Below are 21,836 nucleotides of genomic sequence, written 5' to 3'. Positions count from 1 at the left end.
AAAAAACAGTCTGAGCGTAGATCGCAAGGCGAAACGCTGATCATTATCCTGTGTCTCCTATTATCGGGAGACGTTCATCAATGCCCAGGCCCCATCTCCAATAGCAGCGAATCTGACAAAGTGAGGGGCGACTCTGTGTGCGCCTGCCCGGCTGGACCAAATGCTGCGAGTGTCTCCGATCATTTTCACCTGGATCTACCAAGCCAACTGGTATATGGAGACTCGTGTTTTGGGCAGGTTGTGTGTACAGCGGAAAGTGCCCTACATGAGGATAAATGGTGCGAAGGAGCAATGAACGAAGGAACAATAAACAATTAGTCTAGTTTGGAGTTGGATCAGTTGGGAAACAGTAGCAGAGGAGCCGAGGGAGAACAACATGGAGCTTTGGGGAGCATGTGGCGGTTGAACGCCACTGAACGGATCAATTTGCGACATAAGCGAAGTAACCTACCTCAGTCAAAACTACAATCACGGAGGTATGATTTGACACTTCTTCATACACTCAACCACGCTAAAGTTATCTGGGACGCTAAATCGAAACCTAAAGGTCTGCTGGGGGGACATTTAAACGTTAGGAGTATTTCCTCTAAAACCGAGCAGATGGAAAAACTACTTACTGAATCGAACTTGGACTTTATTTGTCTTTCGGAGACCTGGTTAACAAAGACATCTCCTCAGGCAGCCTACTGCTTTCCAGGCTATAGCATATTTAGAAGGGATAGGTCTACTGGAAGAAGTGGTGGACTACTTTTCTATGTTAAAGAGTATTTACAATGCCAACAGATAAATCTGCAAGATAAACTGGATGTAGAGATGGAATGTATTGCTTTAACCATAAATGTGTCACCTCAGATGTCATTCATTTTAGTTGGTGTTTATAGACCACCTTCTGCTGATGCTAAATTTTATACATCATTTAAGGAGATTTTAAAAGATTTAAATACCCTTGGTAAAGAAGTAATTGTACTAGGGGATTTTAATGTAAACTGGATAGATAATAACAGTAGGAAAAGGTTAAAGGAAATAACAAGTCTTCATAACTTCGAACAGCTAATAAAAGGACAGACAAGGATAACCAAAACTTCTAAAACACAAATTGACCTGGTATTTTCAAATAAATCTGATAGAATAATAAAATCTTTTAATTTTATTACAGGCATGGCAGATCATAATTTGATTCTTATAACACGGAAACAAAAATAGATTTACATTTAGAACAAATAAGAAAGAGGCCTATTTAAAAATACCTAATAAAGATTTGGCACATTTTGACCAAGAGTTAGAGAAGGTAGACTGGAATGTTTTGAATTCTAATGATGAAATAGGCTCCTTCTGTGGGAGCTTTTTAGATTTAATTAACAATATCAAGGTGAAATTTATTAAAAAGTGTATTAACTTGTGCAAAAAGGCACATCTACCCTGGTTGACAAAAGACATTTGGAAATTAATGAGGAGAAGAGATTATCTACTTAAAAAAGCCTTAAAATCAAACATTGAAAATTATATGCGTCTATTCAAGGATTATCGGAATAAAGTAGTGAAAGAACTAAGGACTTCGAAAGCGAATTTTTTTATTGATTTGATAACACAAGCTAAAGGAAACAATCACTGGAAGCACATTAATACTATTTCTCGGAAAAAAACATCTCAGAAATGTTATGAAATGAAAATAAACAACGTCTTAACGTAAGAAGAATCAAAGGTAGCTATTGCTTTTAATAGTTTTTTAAAGATTCTATTAATGATTTGGTTGTTGTTTTTGGTAATAGAAAAATGGAAACGAAATATGTAGATTCAACTAAACAAGTGTTTCACTTAAGTGAGGTCACGGAGCAAGAAGTCCTTAAAATTTTACAAGAACTTAAATATTCAAAGTCACAGGATTGTTATGGTTTAGATTTGTGTACGATTAAAAGGAATGCTGCCACCCTATGTCGACCTACTACTCAGCTAATCAATCGATCCATCAGAGAAGCGGTCTTCCCTGACTAAAAAAGGCAGTGGTTACACTTTTGCATAAGGGAGGAGATAAAGCGGAGCTGGCCAACTACAGACCAGTAGGTATCCTACCTGTAATTTCGAAGATAGTCGAGAAAGTAGTGGCCAGGCAACTGATGGATCATTTGAATTATGGAGAGTATCCCCTGAATCCACTTCAGTTTGGTTTTAGAAAACATCATTCAACTGAAACGGCACTTTGTTATTTTGTTGAATAACTTAAAGCCGGGTTGGATAAAGGGGGGTGGTGGGTGGCATATTTTTAGACCTGAAAAGAGCTTTCGACACGGTAAACCATAACATCCTGTTATCTAAATTGTCCACTCACAATATTTCATTACAAGTTTCACTCACAAGACATTATGATGGTTTAAATATTTAAAAAATAAATATTTAAACCATCTAAATATTTAGAAAATAGGAAGCACTGCACAAGAATTAAGAGCACTATGTCTTCTTTTTTGGACTGCCCAGTTGGGGTGCCACAAGGCTCCATTTTGGGCCCTCTTTTGTTCAGTGTTTTTATAAATGATCTTCCAGCTATCTGTCCTGACGTTCACGTACAAATGTACGCCGATGACGCGGTTATATATGTCCATGCAAAATCAGGTCAAAAAGCAGCAGCTGTGCTCCAGGGAGCGATGGAAAAAATCTCAGATTGGATGGTACAATCATGCTTGACATTAAATTTTAGTAAAACAGTCAGCATGTTCTTTTCAATAAGGAATACGTTTCACTCTGCGCCGGAAATTGTGGTAAAAGGAACAAGGATTCACGAAGTTGAGTCGGTCAAGTATTTAGGCGTAGTGTTGGATAGGACACTATCGTTTAAAAAGCATATTTCAAAATTGATAAAAACTGTTAAATTGAATTTATCACAGTTTAGATATATTCGTCCTCAAATAAGCACGTGATGGTATTTTCTCATCTTACTTACTGCATCACAAATTGGTCTCTTTCAACCAATTCTGCGTTACAGCCGCTTCAAAGCTTGTACAGACAGGCACTTAAAATTTTAGATAAAAAACCTTTTTCATACCACTTCACTTCACATTGTGAAGAAATATAAATTATTAACGTTTGAAAATTTCGTTTTGTTTTCAAATGTCAGTTTAATATACAAAATTCTTCATAATTTGGCCCCACAGCCCCTGAGAAAGTTTGTGAAACCTTGTGAAGTGGCCTACGCGAGCCTCCTCCAAAGGAGATTGTTATGTCAACTTTAGTTCCTCTACCTTTGGACAGAATTGCTTTTCTGTGAAAGCCGCAGGGATGTGGAATTTATTGCCAGTTTTTGTTCGAGACAGTGCTACTTTCCAACAGTTTAAAATTAATCTCAAGAAGTGGTTGAAAAAAGGTCAGATTTGTGATCATTAACACAAAACTGGTAAACTAGGGTACTGTTAAAATTTTAGGTAGGCAATAATAAAATAAAAAATAAAAAAACTAATAATTGTAAATACTGTAAATTTTGAAATTGCATGTCTGTTGAGGTGATCCTTGTGTAGGTGCTGTATCTGTATTTTATCTATATTTGATATTGTGAATGAACTTATTAGTAGGAATGCTCATTATCCACTGTATAAACCTGCTGTCACTTTGCCTCTGCCCAAGGACTACAGATGAAAATTAGCTTGTAGCTATCTCTGGTCTGTGCAACACATTTGTTGTGCAATGTCCCTGTCAAATAAATAAATAAATAAATAAATAAAAATAGGCAGGCTGGGGGAACTCATATTAATGTTAAAAAACAAGCCAGACCCACATCAAGATGTTGGGTATATAGGATAGCGCTACAACCAGGCAGAGCAACGCTAGTTGATAGATTAAACTTTTGCCATATCCGGTCGGCAAAACTCCAAACACATCTTCCTTTTTTAAGAATGTTTTCAGTGCCTTTCTTTGTTCTTTTCCTCAAAGAAAAGCTTAACTCCAAGTCTTCCAGAAGACCGCTGTTCACAGCAGCAGCAGCCATAAGCCCGCCCACCAACTCTATACACGATGTGATGGGCCTGACCAGAGTTTGGTTTTTCCAGCTCGCAAGTCAACGGAGACTGCCTAGACCCCCCTGGCTGCAAAATTATTTTGTTGCCGCTAGGGTGCGTCTAGATTTCTAGGCTAACATCGAGCGGTTGCGTTTCTCCAAAAGTTGAGTCGGTCTCAACTTTTTTGCCACAGGCCCGCTATGATTTTTTTTTTGCACGTCCCCCCTGCGGCAATCGCTGCCACAGCCTAAGCGCACTACCCCCATTCAAAATAATTGGAAAGACCTGCGTTTTTGCCGGTTTGTCGGAAGGCCGACACGGGCAGTGTGACCTTCAGTCAGTAACCTGTTTCAGGAGGGTAGATGGTTGAAAGATGGAGGGCAGAGTCAAGGAGAGATTAAAAGAGGGTAAGAGGGATAAGTGAGGGCAGAGAGAGAGAGAGAGTGAGATTGATACAGATCATCATGTAGAGAGAACGGATCAAGGCTGAGAGAACTATCAGAGACCTTGAGAAGATGAGTGGAGCAGAAGTGATAGAGAAGGACCAGGAGGGGGTCATGTGGTGCATTATGAAACATAACTGGTACAGCATCCCTCCTGAACTCAACCTGAACTGAATCTAAACTGCCTCAGGTGAGGGAAGGATACATTGGCGATATTCTATGTTTTTTTTTTTGTCATTTCCCACAAATCCCACTGATAAATTAGTCTCTCAATACAACTTGCCTAACCTATCTGTGGTCCTAAACCCCCAAGCCCAACCATTCATGCTCAAGATGTTAAACTTACAAAAACGGCACAGAAAAAAAGTTTCACTTTAAAAAAAAAAAAAAAAGCAAAATAATTTTCCTGAAAGAGCTGGGCACTGTAGTTTTTAGCAAACCTTACTAAAGCAGAAGGAAGTAGTGCATTTGCTGGGGACTATTTTCAGTCATGGATTTATACCATTCGGTGTGCTAGTGATTAATGCATCACAATGGTGTATGCAGGATTGAGTCAAAATAAACTACAGTGTGGGGCTGGGTAATATATCGATATTATATCAAAATCGATATATGAGGCAAGATATCGTTGGATATCGTAATATGACACAAGTGTTGTCTTTTCCTGGTTTTAAAGGCTGATTTAGGCCGGTTACACACTGCATGCGTGGCGCGAGCGTGTCAGCTGCGTGGTGTGTCCATTTATATTTCGGCTCCCATGTTAACAAGTTAGAGCTTGCACACTGCCTGCGTGACACGCATGTCTCAGGCCGCGCCGAAAACGCGTGCCTGCTAGAAATAGAACCAACGCCTATTTTTCACACGACACGCAAGCGTCTTGGAAGCGTTTCCAGGCAAAATAAAACAGGAAAAGATGTTTATATGTCATTTAGACACAAATACATATTAATACATGACATGTTAATGTTTGAAAGTCTCTAGGTTTTGATATAAATCCAGATATATAAATGTAATATAAAAAAATTGATTTTCTAATATTACACCTGTCATTACAGAACGAAATATTCTGTAGTCTATTTTGCTGTCAATACTGCCGACGTTGTCTTTGCTGTAATCAAATCAGTATATATTTATGTTTAACATGGTATTTCATTTTATCAATGGGAAATACATGTGTCCAGACAAGGCTAGCAGCAGCAGCACTGCCATGTCAGACACATTTCTGGTTTGTAAAGACATAGAAAAATCCACGCAGCCGCCACGCAGCCGCCACGCAGCTGACACGCAACAGAAACACCACGCTCACGCCACGCAGGCAGTGTGTAACCGGCCTTACAGTCAAGTGATGTCATTTTCATACCAGACTGTTCTAGCTGTTTTATGTTTTGCCTTTAACCACTTAGTCATTATATCTACATTACTGATGATTATTTATCTATGTCATTGGGTAAATATTTTGTGAATGCACCAATATTCAACCCTACAATGTTGCAATATCGATATTGAGGTATTTATATATCAATATAAAATATTGTGATATTTGATTTTCTCCATAAGGCCCAGCTCTACTACAGCGTCCATGTTGTAAAGGTGTGGCTCACTGATGTGCTTTTAGTTTTAGTGGAGTTCTATAGTATAGAGAAATAATGCTATATCAGATTTACAATGCTTGTTAGTAGGATCAGTTCATTAATGATTTTGATCTTTTTATGGGATTTGTTGACAATAAATAAAATATAGATGATCACCAGCCTTATGAACAGTAAGAAAAGTGAAAACACGACTAAAGACGAGCTGAATCAAGCTTTCTTTCGTCGTTTCAAAATTCAAATACAAGAACACAAGAGAACCTTAAGATTACAATTGTGACTCGGTGTTGGCTGAACAGAGTACAGCGCCAGGTGTGTGAACACTCACCAGCATTCAGAGTAGTGACCACAGAAAAAGGGAATCTGGAGCCAGAGCTTCTCAGGGGCACAGTCTGAGCCGCCGGCTGATACACATTCATCAAACGTCTGAAACACAAACGCAATGCATGAGCAAGTTCTGAAGAAAACACTCACTTATATTAACTTCAGATAAACTTTGCAATGCTTTTTTTTGCACAGAACGAGGACTGTAGATCTAGGCCCTGTTCACATACAGTGTAAGTGCAACAAAGGGATGGTTCGGACGTTGTATGAGGTACTTATCCATAGTCAGAGTATTACCTGTGGTAACGGGGGCAGCAGCTAAACCCATTTTAGCTACATAAAAATAGGACCACCTCAAAAATATCTATATCAGTTTAAAGATATAGTGCGTAGTTGCTCCATGAGGAATTCTAAGTAATGACAACAACACTGTCGACACATCCACATGATACAAGCCTTCCGTGACCGCTCACCCCGCCTCTACGCAGTTGCTAGTAGCCAAGGAGGACACTGAGGTTTAAAATAACTTGAGAGCTCGAGACCCAACCTTGTGAACATAGCCATGCTGAGAAATACAGAGAGAGTTGTGTGGAGCTGATAGCCTTAATTAGCTTTGTAGCAACTCATTTGGCAATGGCTTGAATGTAACGGACGGTCATTTAATATCAGCTTTATGTGTACGCGATATTTAGAATATTTTTTACAGCTTTACGATGCCATCCAACAGAAGTTTATGCAGGGGGAAATAAAGCTGTTCTATGCTCTCGTCAAAGCCACTAGACTCCATTGACAAAAATAGTAATTTTACCTCACAGAACACGGGAGTTTCTGGTCTACCGCTGCCTCAATCGGTTAGTTTGTTTGTCATGGATAAGCACCTCATCCAACCCCACATGAAAAAATCTGAACTATCCCTTTAAGAAAAGATTCTTTTACGCAGTAGCAATGATTATTATTGGATTTTTAACCTTTTTGTCTCCTTGTTTCCTGCGTCTCAAGCCGGGCCGGTAGTCATCCCCGAAACGCAGAAAGTAATAATAGGACACCAGCCTTTCAATCGGGTCCCGGATCACGTTTATGTAGATGGGCTTCCTCTTCACCCCAAACCTGACAGAAATGACAGTGATTGGGTTGAGGCATTCAACTGGACTTGGATCCAACTATTAAAATGAATTCTGAAGATTGACACAGTTAGCAGATTTAAGAGCTCAGTAATGTGCTTCTTTAGTTGAAACATTCTGAGGTCAAATGTGCTACATTTAGATCATTACACTACACTGTGTAGGGGAAAAGCTGTGAATGGCCACAAGGTGGAGTCACCTGCAGAAAGCCACGGCAGGGCGAAAAAAACTGTTTTTACAGCATAGCAAGTACAGTATATTGCAAGACAATGTATTTACTTGGTGAAGTCCAGGAAGGAGACGTGTCCGTGGTAGAAAGCCGGCTTCATTTCCCTCCACTCAGTCACATTCTTTACAAACCGCACCTGAACCAAATCATGATTGTTATAACAATGGATGGAATGCTTTTTTTTTTTTTGTACATACAGGTTACCAAGTATACACTATAATGTGTGTAATATCAAGAAAAGAGGCCTCTACATCAGTGATTCCCAACCTTTTTTAGTCTGAGACCACAGCCCATTCATCGATTCCCAATGTATGTTCTAAAATGTTATTATATGTTCTAAAAAACTATTATTTAAAAGCGGATATTGTTAAAAGAGAAATCCGGCGCAAAATGAACCTAGGGGTTAATAACCCATGTGTACCGAGTCGACCGTTCTCTAGGACATGTTTTCATGCTAATCGAATGAGACCAGTTTTAGTGCAAACCGCTAATTAGCTTAGAAAGCTAGTCGTCAGGGCACGGGTAAAGTAAAATGAAATCGCTATTTCTATACCACTAACAAGGCTCAACCAGTAACATAGCTCAAGCACGGCGTTCGTCGTTCGACTGGTCATGACTGTTTTCCCAAGATGGCACCTGCTTGTATACGTGAATGCTACTGTCTTTATAATCTATCTTTTTAATAAACTGTCTGTACACTTACAAAGTTCTCAATGCTTCGGTTTACATGTATGGACCCTCATTATGCTACCGTGGAAGTGTGGTGCTATTTTGAGCCTTGTTAGTGGTATAGAAACAGATATTCCTTTTTACTTTACCCGTGTCGCGACGACTAGCTTTACAAGCTAATTAGCGGTTTGCGCTAAAACTGGTCACATTCGATTAGCATGAAAACATATCCCAGAGAACGGTCAACTCGGTACACATCTGTTATTAACCCCTAGGTCCATTTTGCGCCGGATTTCTCCTTTAAGTATCTCATACAACTGAACTCTCAATCTTAAGGTTGGTTTGGTCAACACCCCTACTAATACTAGCCTACTAGGCTACTACTAATCAGAATGCAGCTGAATGTTTGACCATTTATCCATTAATGTTACTTTTAGCTAACTATTTCAACCAATTATCCAGTACTTATAACGTGTCCTTTAGCCATTACTTGGAGCTATTTATTTCTACCATTTATTCATTACTTTTAGCTACCTGTCTAAACTTCTGTGCTCGCCTGCTAACTAGTTTTTTCTTACATAACTGCAGCATGTAGTGCTCAGGTGTTACAGTTGACTTAATGTTAAAATGTGGATATATATCCTTTTTATCAAATCATTTCAGAATGTTCAAATGACAGTAGTTGGATACAATCTTTCCATGTATCCCCTGGCAACTGCAGAAGTACCCCTGGTCGGAATCACTGCTCTTCATTACAAACTAGGGCTGAACGATTCATCGTTTTCAAATCGAAATCGCAATTTGAAAGAATGGGATTAGCTAATTTTGAAGGCCGCGATTAATCGAATATGCAATATTTAGTTGAATATTTGGTGTAACATTTGGTTTAACATGATTTTTTTTTTCTCTTTTTATTAGTTTTTTGTAAGATGTTACATATCACTTATTTCTGGAAATTCACATCTATGTTCCTCGCACAAAGAGCAGTTTAGATGGGGTCTCATGTTATAATGTTCCATGACAGGTTTTTATCTATTCCTTAAATCGTTCAGCCCTGTTACAAATGAAAGGGGGAAATGTATATTTTGGAAGCCTGTGAGGTGTGTCAGCCGTGGCTCTGACCTGGTCCTGTATGGACATGACCGGGTTGTTCTTGGTGGTGTTGATGTGCAGGACGTGGTAGTGGTTCTTCCCGCACAGGTCGTAGGCGATGTTGGTGAAGGAAGTGCTGGCCGTCTTGGGCACGCGGTTGTAGATGATGACGATGTCGTCCTGGCCCTCGGACAGCGACGAGGCCGACGAGTCCCGTTCCCGCAGGCCGTCCTGCGTGTGCCGCTGCTCGATCTCTCGCACCTCGTGTCTGGCGATGGCTCGTTCTGGAGGGACAGCAGGAGGTTGGATACAGGCGAGTAGTGAGCAAAAATGTCCTTCGGCGACTTCCTCATTATAGACCATTTCACACTTGTAAACATAAACATTCTAAATGGCCCCAAGTGTATTATGTGAATGACATCATATGACAGGAAATTAACAAGGGTTCAGGCTGTTGCCTAGCAACGGAAATTCCATTGAAAATGTCTATACAAACTCCAAACTAGATCCAGCAGTTTGGCTCTGGAGCTGAAAAACCCTCTGACCTCTATGTGGTGCAAAAATAATTAAAAACCTCTTCATAAAAAAACCCAGGAAGTATCACATTCTGGTAAATACTGCATAGTATAGACAGGCAGCAAGTTAAACACAGCATAAACATCTCCACCCCAGACCTTTGTTTATGTATGGGTCAATGCTTGACATGTCTCATAACTCATGCTCAAATAGCACTCAGCTGATAGCATATTTGACATCTCTGCTTCGAATCTAGAATCAAATTATAACCTAATCCACTTAACATAAGCTACCCTTTAAAGAGATTACTCCATCCTTGTCAGAAGTAACACCGCTGTATGAGAGACTAAACTGTAACTTCATTAAAAATGGATTTCCATTTCATTCAAGCGGTCTCTTTTAAAGAGCATATAGATAAAAGAAAAAAAACAAAAAACTTTCCTGCTTCACACCAAGGATCAAGAATAATGTCAAACAGGAATATCAGTTAATTATTTTGTGAGCAGCCTATTTCACGCTGCGATACCACCTCTCTTGTTCGCTAATCAGATTCCACTTTAATATCAGTCCCCTACTTTTAATTTCACTCTCCTAATTTAACCGCAGAGTGAAGTGTCTTGTTGCTCCCATTTTGGATCAAATAAATGTACCTGTCATATGGCCAAGTACAACTTTGTGTGGTTCTGACAGACTCTACATAGATGGCGTGAATGGATTTCTCCAACCTAGTTTCGTGTAACGAGGGTGAAAGGGTGAAGAGCGAGAGGCGACGGGCTGAGGGTTAGGGGTTAGTAGTTAGACGGTAAGGCCACAGTTATTTGATAGCGGACTGGACTTCAACAGGACATCAATACGCTATAAATGAGGAGGGCGGAGGTATCTCTATCCAAACACTGCACGAAGCGGCAGAAAAGACAGACCTCAATGTCTCGGTGTGAATAGATTCAACACAAAGAAGCCCGGGCCTTTGTTACCCTCTGGCTTTTCTGCGTCTGAATTTTGCCTCAGATTGACTGGTGTTGACAATGCCTCAGAGTGCTCCGTAGGAAGTATGGAGCGAGAAGAAGAAGGGTGCTTGTGTGTGTGTGTGTGTGTGTGTGTGTGTGTGTGTGTGTGTGTGTGTGTGTGTGTGTGTGTGTGTGTGTGTGTGTGTGTGTGTGTGTGTGTGTGTGTGTGTGTGTGTCTGTGTGTGTCTGTGTGTGGAGGGGAGGCAGCACAACACTGGAGCACCTAATACCCGTGGGAGCACTCAGTGAAGCCAGCAGGCTCCTAAAGCCTTGCCTGGCTGGTGAGACACTGTTACAGCCTGGACTGAACGGCTTTAGAGGCTGGCATCTGGCACCGGTGGCCAATTAAGATGTCAAATGGATTCTGCCGCCCTCTCCTTCATCTGTGCGAACGCACACGTGGGCGCGCACACAACACACCATGCAGACACACAGAAATACTCTCGCTGCTGCCTCTCTTACACCCTCCTGAGCAGCTGTTAATGTTCCACTCATCAAGGCTGGATCTGGTTACGGACAGAGGCGTGACGCTTCCGCACGCTCGCAACTGCTGCTCTGTGCCGATAGCGTGGAGACGTGCCAGGTGGCTGCTATGGCTGAAAGCTGTCAGCATGCTGGACAACTGCGATGGAGACATTCATTCACGTGTCCTTCCAAAGCACGCCTTAGCCAACAACAACAGCAATAACAGTTGCTATGCTGGAACTTTATCGCTTGGGCTCAAATGTCCTTTTAGGGGGTTATTTTTATGATGGTGTACAAGTGAAGGCAGACAGAGAAAGACAGCGGTATTCAAAAAATAGAGCCAGAGTGCAACCCGTGACAACACAAGTCATAACTATAATGTGCCTTTAGTCTGATGTGTAGTACCAGGTGTCTGCTTCACTTAAAGGGCCATGAAAACATTTTCTCAATCAGCTTCTTACTAAGCGTCTTACACAAACATTTTCTGCCAAAGTTAAAATAGCTGTGTTTATTTCACATGCAAGATTCCTCTAATCATGTTTTATTTTAATTTTTTTATCTGTGCTATTCTCACTGGCTCCAGTTGGAAAAAGGGGATGTCATGTACCTCCGTGCACCAATCAGTATTTAGCAACATTTGAATCTAAACAACATGTTATGGGGTTGCATGTGTTACCAGACCACTGTCAATCAAATCTCATCAAACCACTCCCACATAGTCCTGATGAAGCAGATTAGTTCAGTTGGTGTTGAAACTCTTAATAAAGAATACTTAAATAGGTTTTTCTTCCTTACTTTAAAACTGCTTTAAATCATCAATATTTGTATATTGTTACTGGGTCAAATGACTGTGTAGTGTAAGAGATTTGGCTCATAGTGAAAAACCCACAGAAAATGACTTCAGTTCCCCCCAGCTCTTTGGGTCTTTCAGCTCATTGTTTTGGTTTTACAGCCTTCCATACAAAACAACTTTCATATCGTCATGTATCTCCATATTTCATCATTTAAAATTCTTTTTTATAAATCAATGCGATAGATCACGCTCTACGTCTGTCCGTGTTTTTTTCAAATATTTAAACCGAGGCGATTTCGTCTGACCTCGTCTGAGGTAAATAGCTCAATATAATGTTTTTGGAATTAACGGTTTTGGACATACGTTTGATATTGTTGTTCACTCTTATGGCTTTCAACAGTGTTGTTTCCAGCAGCAGTAACACACACCTGTTTTTAGTAAAGCACTGTACGCCACCTACTCAGGTCCAAACAGCAGGCAGACACAGTTAGCATCTAGCTGGTGAACACAGTGGAGCATTTAGCAGCTAAAGAGACAGGTATTTAGCGTGGTTGACACCAGACCCTTCTCAGTTGTAACTGAGAGTGGGTCTGGGAAAGGTTCATTGACAGTTCATTTCCAAAGGGGCGTCACCAACGGACGCCGATCAAATGCCTCTGGGCACATTGGATAGTCCTTCAACCAATCAGACCGGATCAACGATCTGGGTGACGCTGCGCTTCGGTAGCAGTCACGTTGAATGTAAACAAAAGCTGCTCGCCGTTATTGCTGCGCTATTGTCGTAAAGCCCGCCTCAGCAGTTGTGATTGGTGCCTCAATTTTGGATACATTGGAAATGGGTTTGAATGGGCTCTTCACCAGACTGACTTGCAGAGCAAATCTCAAATTTGCTGGAAGTTCATCAGGGTTTACCCAGGCTAACCGGTATTTCCCTCAGGAGTTGAGGTAGAGACCAAAAACTCCATATTGGCTGGATGTGTAAACACGCAACTGCTTGCCAACACCTTGGCCATGAAGGGGATGGCTTAGATGTTGGAGCATGTAGACTGCGCCCCAAAGAAAATCTGTTATTAATGCAGGTTTAACTTTTCCTTGTTGTTTTTTCACTCTTGGCAGGGTTTCCCCCAGTGTATTGAAAACCTGGTTGCCCCCCCCACCAGGCCTAAGCCACTGGGAATTATTTTGTACTGTATTTTTAAGACGTTCTTTAAACTACAGTTATAGTGGGGCAGCTTGGGTGGAAACTTAGACGTCATATTTTTAAATCTCGAGTTAGATTTGAGCTCTGACTTAATGTAGGGCCCTATGGAGACTGTCTTAGAGCTTTTAAATTCTCAATTTCGCCTAACGTCCATGACTCGGTTATCACAGAATCTATTGGGCCCTACATTAATGCTGTCATCAGTCTGTGACTCCGGGCCCTCGCTGACAAAAAGACTGTGCTAAACAACTTTTTGGGGGAAAACCATGCATGGGTTATGTTTTATAAGAATTCTTTTACTGAACTACTTTCCATTGAAAAAATACTCAACGTCTGTGGATTATCCGGAGTAACAGGGACAGAGTCTCTGAAAAAACACATTACTGTCTTTGTGTTAGTAAGTTGATGCTCGGAGCACCACAAATTAAATCCCATACACCTCCATTGTGCTGACAGTCCAATCAGAGCCAGTATGTGCTACAGACTTAAGCTACGTTTTTGTCCATTATTAAATTGTTGACATCAGGGCCAAACAGGAGAACATGCATCATCATCATGTAAGCTTTCTTTTTGCTTTGCTGTGGCATAAACACACATTTAAGCTTTTGTGTAGCTCAAGCTTGCAGGGAAGGTTGGCAGTGTCTTGGTTTTTTTTCCTTCCAGAGGAGGTGGGGGAGAGTGAGAAAAGACCGGGGGGTGACTGTGTCCCCAACTACAAAATCCTGAACTATGCGAATTGGCCCAGAAACCACTTGTTAAAGACATGGTGTTTTGTGGCATATTTCCAACAACCAACAAGGAGGCGAAGCGGGCACAGAGATCTTCTTAGGCTTTGTAGTAGACGCCCTATTCAGTGCGAGACTGAATACACTTGGCACAGACCTCCATATCAGAGGGCGCCACAGACACACACACACACACACACACACACACACACACACACACACACACACACACACACACACACACACACACACACACACACACACACACACACACACACACACACACACACACACACACACACACACACACTTAAGCTCAGCGCTCCCTTCTGAGGTCATTTAATTAGAGTACAAAAGCCTGAATTACTATGGCCACACAGCAGGCCTCCTTTCATTCCACATTTCCGTCAGTTTCCTCCCCTCAAGCCGTCTCTGTGCGTTAAAAGCTAATTATGAACCGTGAAGCCAACACAGGTCTTAAACATTGTGACAACTACAAGCCTATTACTCTGGGTTCCATTCAGAGTGAGGGACGGCAGGAAGACAGAGCGCTGGTAGTTGGAGCATATTTACTGAAGCAATTTCGCGGCTGGTTAGACGGAAGCATTTGAAAATCATCATTCATATTCGCCTTCCAGATCTGCAAAAATGTGACAGGCCGTCATGTAATATTGCTACCGCGTCAGATCTGATGGGATAATAAAAGTGGAGGGGAGAAGATGATCCCTTTTTCACCGAGCGGCACATAAATCTATCATCGCTCCGATCCGCCAGTCGGAGCTCTCTCTCCTTCTGTCTGCTCCCCCCCTCCGCCCCCCCCGAGAGGGGTTAGCCCTTCGAACCGAAGCCTTGGGCTATGTGGGTAATAGAGATTGGCTATCAGCGGGCAGACTGAGGTGTACGGCTTGAATGGTTCTGCCCGGATGCCACTGGATTGCAAAATCAATGGAGGATGACAGGGAGGAGATCTAGGTTGCTGCTGTATAAAAATCAAGTTAGTCTGCTGGTGCTGCTGCTGGTGCTGTGTCTCCCTCTTCCCTCTATATAGACTTGGAAGCACGCGGTTGTTTTGTGGTGCCAGGTTTGGGTGGGGGGTAGGGGGGGCAGTTATGTCACCACTGCAGCACTTACGAACACTTTGATAAATCGTGCACTTCCGAATTTCTAATCATTCTTATTCATTCAGTCTTTGGATCGGTTTAGCAGAGAAGGGGATTAATCAGAGGAAGCACCAATAAAGTCCGAACTGATGGGGAGATTCAGGCCTGATTTAACAGAGCAGAACCTGCATTACCACTGTTATTTAAGTGATGACGAGGAATATGAAACCTGCTGAGAGAGGAATCGGTTGTGCAGCTTTTTACAACGCTGCTGGCAGCTGCGGAGAACGGTAGGAGAAAAAAGGAGACGGATAAACGAGCGCTTTGATTGTGGTGTTCAGAACACTCGTAAACGCCTCAAGGGTTTTCAAAACGGGCTCAGTATTGGAGCGGGAACAGAGACGTACGCGGCCGTGCCCACTGGAAAAAACTCCCTTTACATTTGAAACTACACACCATTACTTTTTATGCTACATGCAGAAAGATAAGACGTGCATTGGAGTTAATGTGCAATTGTATAGGTGGGCTTTTTGAAAAAGAAAAAATGGGAAAATTGCTGCAGCTGAGGGATTTTTTTCCCCACTGGCTTTGACACACAAGTATGACACTGACGCTCCGTGGAAGAAAGGTCTCATTCTCTCTACTCTGTCCCTGCACAGTACAGCTGGGGAAGAGAGGAGAGCTGGGAGGGTAGGGAGAGAGAAGGAAGAAGAAGGAAGGGCTGCCCACTGCTCCCTTGAGGGATGGGTTAAATGCAGAGAATGAATTTCACTACATGTATGTGTATGTGACAATAAAGTACCTTTACCTTTACTTAAAGAAGAGACATGGACCAGGTCTCAGTAACATGGAGACTGATGAAATAGGGGTCAAACTATTTGATCACTGTCAGATCAGCTCTCTGCAGGGTAAATCCAGACAGCTAGCTAGACTATCTGTCCAATCTGAGTTTTCTGTTGCACGACTAAAACAACCTTTGAACGTACACACGTTGCACAAAAACAAGTTCCTTCCCGAGGCTATTTTGCAGCGGCACCGTGGCTCCGTCCGGCACTTAGACAATTGTGATTGGTTTAAAGAAATGCCAATAAACCAGAGCACGTTTTTCTCCCCATCCCGGAATGCTGTGTGTACTAGCAAGGTCTGGCAATGCCAGACTAGGTTCCATTGAGCGCTCTGTGCATTAAGTATGTACCCTGTCACCTCCTATTAAATACAGTGCACACGGCAGACTGTATGTGGCAGCTTCATTAGTTATACACAGAGATGGAAAAACACCTCCTGGCCTCTTTATTTTTGAAATACGCTCCATGAAATAACAATATACACCTAACGTGCGGTTAGGTTATGAGCCAGATTTCCACCTCCAAACGGCAGGTGCATGATGGAGGTGCGCCGGCCTCCGGATCTCAGCACAAACAATCCATGTGAAGGTTGTGTTGTGTATCCTGAAAATATTGGAAACTGCTTCCCCCCCCGCCGACAAAAGTAGCATGCTGAAAACAAGCGTGGTTTTTGTCAGGGAATGCCGACAAAGCATTCCTCAGATACAGAGAAGAGACAAAACTGGGCCTTGTCAGTACTGACAGACAACACTGTGCAGACAGTTTAAAGTGGTTAAGTGGTTTGGGCTATGGGTCTCGAGACCACAATTACTCTATTGAGAGTCATTGAGGAGGAAGATGTTAACACGAGAAACTTCAGCAATGACCTTTTATTTTAGTTTTTTGGACAACAGACTCGAAAAGTGTACAGCAGCTTAGGATGGGATATTACAGATGGGTTACAGATGAAAAACAAGCTGTTCGACTAAACTTGGGGCGTACATTAAAACGAGCTCCAGCCACATGCGGCCTATTCTGAATTCCTAGTCGAAATGCAAGCCATGTTTCCGACAGTAATGAGAACAATCTGGGATGGATGGAGACGATAATCGTCGTGGTTCAACCGGCCCACCTTCCCCTGATGCGTCTTTCGTGCGATTGAAGGCGGTAGTGCTGTCTGACAGGTGAGCCAATAATGTCTGGGAAAACAGAAAGAGTTAAGGGGGCCACGTTCTGTCTGCTTCATCAGAAACAGCCAGTCAGATGAGATTATGGAGCAATTTACACAGATGGCAGATCCCATCATTGCCTTGCCTTGTTAAGTAAAGACGGGTCTGACAGGTTGCGGAGGGGAGAAGGGGATGGGGGTAAGACAGCTCTCATCTTGGCACATAGTGTCAATGACTAAGCAGTGGGTATCAGCCAAGATTTTCAGAGGCCTTTTTGTGCTTTAAAAGGAAGGAGAAACTATCCGAGTAACTCTTGTTAGAAGAGAAGAGCCATCAAATGCATTTGTTAGAGGAACCACAGAGGAAATGTCTCCGTCGCCGCTAAATGTTCACAGCCTCACAAACGCCGCAGCCACATCTGTGAGAACGTGAGGTGGAAGAAACTTGCACGGATTACAAAAATCGCCGAATGCATATGGATACACACTGAAACACAACTCTCAGTGTTTCCCAGACTCCTCATATCCTAATATAACAACAAACAATGTTTGCATAACAACGTAGATCAGGTTGCGAGCTGCTACACAGATATCTGATGTTCCCTTTCCCTCGAATGTCTCTCGGCCCTGCAACAGATAATTAATAATGCATGCATGGGAGTCCGGGGAGAGCTCCACACTCTATTAAGACGGTGCAGACGACTGCTATTCATAGTTTTAATGATGAGTGGGAGGGACAGGTGAACACCGCAGAGAATCTGTCCCACACAGAAACGTGCTACAGAGTGTTAACAGAGCGGCGTTATATAGAACATCTCTGCGACGACACCAGCTCAACTTGTTATCACTTCATCTCTGCAGGCTTATCTGTGGGTCTTTCATATCTTAGTTTGCTGCGTCTTTTCTTTCATCTCATTATATTCAGCATCTGCAGCAGGCCATCTCCCCAGTGAGGATGTTGTACCTGTGTTCGCCATCAGAGGATCACTGCGGTAGGATGAGCAGGCCCCATTTTCACTCTAGTCTCTAGATTCTGGTATGATTCTGATGTCGCTACAGTATGTGGAATTTGATTTGGATCGTTGTGCGTGGTCACCTGAGGCTGCAAATACACATCACTTCTTCCGGGTTTCCACAGGCAGCTGAAATAACGGCAGAGCGCAGCGATTCAATTCATTCCCTATGAGAACAGCGGTATGAGCAAATTGCCCGGATGTTCACCCCTGGTCCCCGCTCTCCCAAAGTTGAGTCCCGAGCCCAACCTTTGCAGAGCGGTAGCCGATGAGCGGGCAGACTCGCGAACGTGCCTCCAATATATTCTCCCGTGTATACACACACATGCTATATTTCAAATGACGAGCAAATTTTCCTATAGCCTACTTCATGATAGGTCTCTGTATGACTGCAGGGATGTTAACAGCTAGCTTGGCAAAACGGTTGCCCAGGCAGTGGGTATTCCTGGTGAGTTTTTATATATTATATTTGTTTTCAACGTGACATCATGACTTTGCGTAAACATACACGCCACTTTCCTAAAGCCAAGAGGCGTGTAATCTGTACCCATTTTCAGCTGTCCGCGTGTATGTCTACGTTGTAGACAGCTGACTGCAGTCTGCAACGTCTTTCTAAAGCCACGTGGCGTGTGGGGGTTGGGTTTAGGAAAAGAACAAACGTGGAAAGGAAACGCCACACGCTCTCCTGGGTGAAAGTCCCGTGTTTTACCCATCCGCCACCACCAACCAACCTCCTTACACAGATTTTCATACGGCGTCAATTCACACGCAATTGCAAGGTAATGTAAGTCAATGGCGGTAGCATTGTAGTAGCATTGTAGTAACATTAGCGTTGTAGCAATGACGACTAGCTGCTTCAACTAAACTAAACACAACTTTTAAAGCGGCAAAGTGTGTGACTGGATTAAAAAAAAACTTACCAAATAGTTCGTGATAGGCCAGATTGACAGACTGACAGAAACGTAACAAACAGCAAATTGTCTGCAAAACGTGTACACCATCGGCATCATGTTGTGGTGACACAATTTCGTTTGGAATCTGCTGCACGTCACAGATACAGCGGAGTTGCGGTTGAAAAAGCTGCCCGTGGACACCCAGCATTACGGTGGTGCTAAAACGATCCCCCCCACTTTGCAAAATCTTATTTCTCTCTTTCACAGTTTCAGTTTGATTTACCCACTAAAATCTCTTTTGCATTACAACCGGCATAACAAGATGAGAGAAGCTCTAAAATGATAAGAATATGTTTTTTGCTCGCAGCAACATTAAAAAAAGAACTCCTCCAAATTTCACACATGAAAATCTGTTTGCACGACTTGGGGAATACTACTGCATATTGAAAAGGTTATGGGTTAACAGTTATAGGTATAAAGTAGGGCTGCACAATTAATCGCATCATTATCAAAACTGCAATATGGACTAGTGCAATATCCAAATTGCAGGGTATTTGTTAAAGGCAAAATATGTGTCAAACCATTCGGAGTACTGTGGTGCTGCAGAAACGACCCAGCCTACAAATCCTATCCTACAGACTTAAGAAAAAAAATCTTGATCCTCGTATAAACCACACTATAAATCACTCTTTTAAAATTTTAAGATTTTTCAATGAAAATGAGAATAATGATACAAAAATGATCATTCCCAACAACATTGTGAATAAATATCGCATTCACAATATCAGTCCAAATAATCGCAATTAGATATTTTCCTCATATCGTGCAGCCCTAGTATAAAGCCTTTTGTGGCTCCAGCAGGAAGTAATGTATTGGGTCAGTGTCAGTTGGGTCTGAAGACTACAAGTTTAAAAAAATAAATAACAAATCTGGTGGTGTGGAGTTAGAAAGAAGCGAGCTTACCAAAGCTCTGTAGTTAGCTCCTCATCTCGGCTTGAGGCTAGCAGCTCGGGGCTACAGTAGACGCTCCAAGCATAACGCACCCAAATGTCCGACCAAACTATTCTAACAAAATGTTACAACGTCAATCAAAGCGTGGGGACTATATCAAACTTTATTACACTATATTACAGTCTCGGTCACATGGAGACATTTCATTAGGTCGATACTAGGGCAAAAATGAATTGATAATAATGAGTTAATGCAATTTCCTTTTTAACGGCACTCGTTTTTTTGATGCGTGATTAACGCACACGCGTTCTGTGATTTGGGCCTCGGCAAGCCAGACCCACATCAAGATGTTGGGTCTGGGAACTCACCATTGACAGGACTCAATCCAAGGGGCGGGATAAATGGTTGTCTTTCAAATTCCCTCTGGATAGCGCTACAACCAGGCAGAGCAACGAAGAAGGTAGCGGAGCTAGTTGATAGATTAAACTTTTGCTGTATCCGGTCGGCAAAACTCCGAACAGATCTTCCTTTTTTAAAGAATGATTTCAGTGCCGTTTTTTGTTCTTTTCTCAAAGAAAAGCTTAACTCCAAGTCTTCCAGAAGTCCCAGCAGCAGCAGCAGCAGCCATAAGCCCGCCCACCGACTCTATACACGATGTGATTGGCCTGACCAGAGTTTGGTTTTTCCAGCTCGCAAATTAAATTTGCTGCCGCTAGGGTGCGTCTAGATTTCTAGGCTACCAGGGTAAGCCAATCAGAGGGAGAATAAGGGTTAGGGTTAGTCAAATAGTTTCAAAACCCTTCCAGATGGTTCTCTTGGCAAGACTAAAGTTATTTGCATGTGCTGTCGATGTGAATTGAGTTATTAATTAATAAATAATTAATTGATTGAGTTAATGTTATGTACGTAAATATATATAGCACTGTATACAATCAGTTTAAGTTAAATAACCAACTAATTAGAAGACATTACCATGAGCTCTTGGAAATTGTGGAAGGCATTTTCACTATTTTCAAATATGCTAAAAGATTAATGGGTTCGTCCCAAAAGTAACTGGCGGACTATTCAATGTCTAAAATAATTGTTAGTTGCGGGGCGGCCTCTGGCTCACCCAGTGGGAGCGTTCGTCCCATGTTGGCTGGGTCCTTTGATGGTTGTGCAAATTTTAATTTGAAGCTTTATAAAACTGTATTTCCTTTTTTTTTTTTTTTTTTTTTTTTTTAAACAACAGTGACAACGAGGCAGTATTTATTGTTCAATCAATCATGTCTGACTGACTGACTTATACCCAATCTGTTAATAAGGTCATCAACTGCAATACTAATATTGGATGGGTGCACCGTTAATATTACTGAGAGATAGGACAGAATATACAGACACTAATCTAATAACAAAACACCTAACCAATCAACCTTGTGTGTAGCCGTAGAGAGAGAGAGAGAGAGAGAGAGAGACACACACACACACACACCACCCCCCCCCCCCACCCCCACCCCACACACACACACACACACACCCACACCACACACACACACACACACACACACACACACACACACACCCACACACACACACACACACACACACACACACACATTTGTCGTGTACTTGTTTGTATTCCGTCTAATGAACTTCCAAGTTCAAAGATTTCAGGCCATTTGGCAATGCTGCTCGCTCCATTCATGCAAAGAGACAAGAAAGAAGACAACAGAAAGAAAGAGGGAAAAGGA

At 42.1% G+C, this 21,836-nt stretch overlaps 1 protein-coding gene across 2 annotated transcripts in view; it reads right to left on the bottom strand.

The window, feature by feature from the left end:
- Positions 1–21,836, bottom strand: part of hs2st1a (heparan sulfate 2-O-sulfotransferase 1a) — a 39,416-nt gene that overhangs the window by 5,667 nt on the left and 11,913 nt on the right. For both annotated transcript variants that reach the window (XM_039815452.1, XM_039815451.1), the window contains 4 exons: positions 9,481–9,734; positions 7,740–7,825; positions 7,308–7,446; positions 6,344–6,441 (listed from right to left, as the gene is read on the bottom strand). In XM_039815452.1, coding sequence (XP_039671386.1) covers positions 6,344–6,441; positions 7,308–7,446; positions 7,740–7,825; positions 9,481–9,734 — 577 coding nt within the window. The remainder of the gene's footprint in view (positions 1–6,343; positions 6,442–7,307; positions 7,447–7,739; positions 7,826–9,480; positions 9,735–21,836) is intronic.

Source organism: Perca fluviatilis, chromosome 11 (assembly GCF_010015445.1).
Source record: "Perca fluviatilis chromosome 11, GENO_Pfluv_1.0, whole genome shotgun sequence".
In the NCBI taxonomy this organism is placed as follows: domain Eukaryota; kingdom Metazoa; phylum Chordata; class Actinopteri; order Perciformes; family Percidae; genus Perca; species Perca fluviatilis.
Note: the sequence above shows the minus strand (reverse complement) of the source record. Positions and strands in the feature narration are given on the sequence as shown.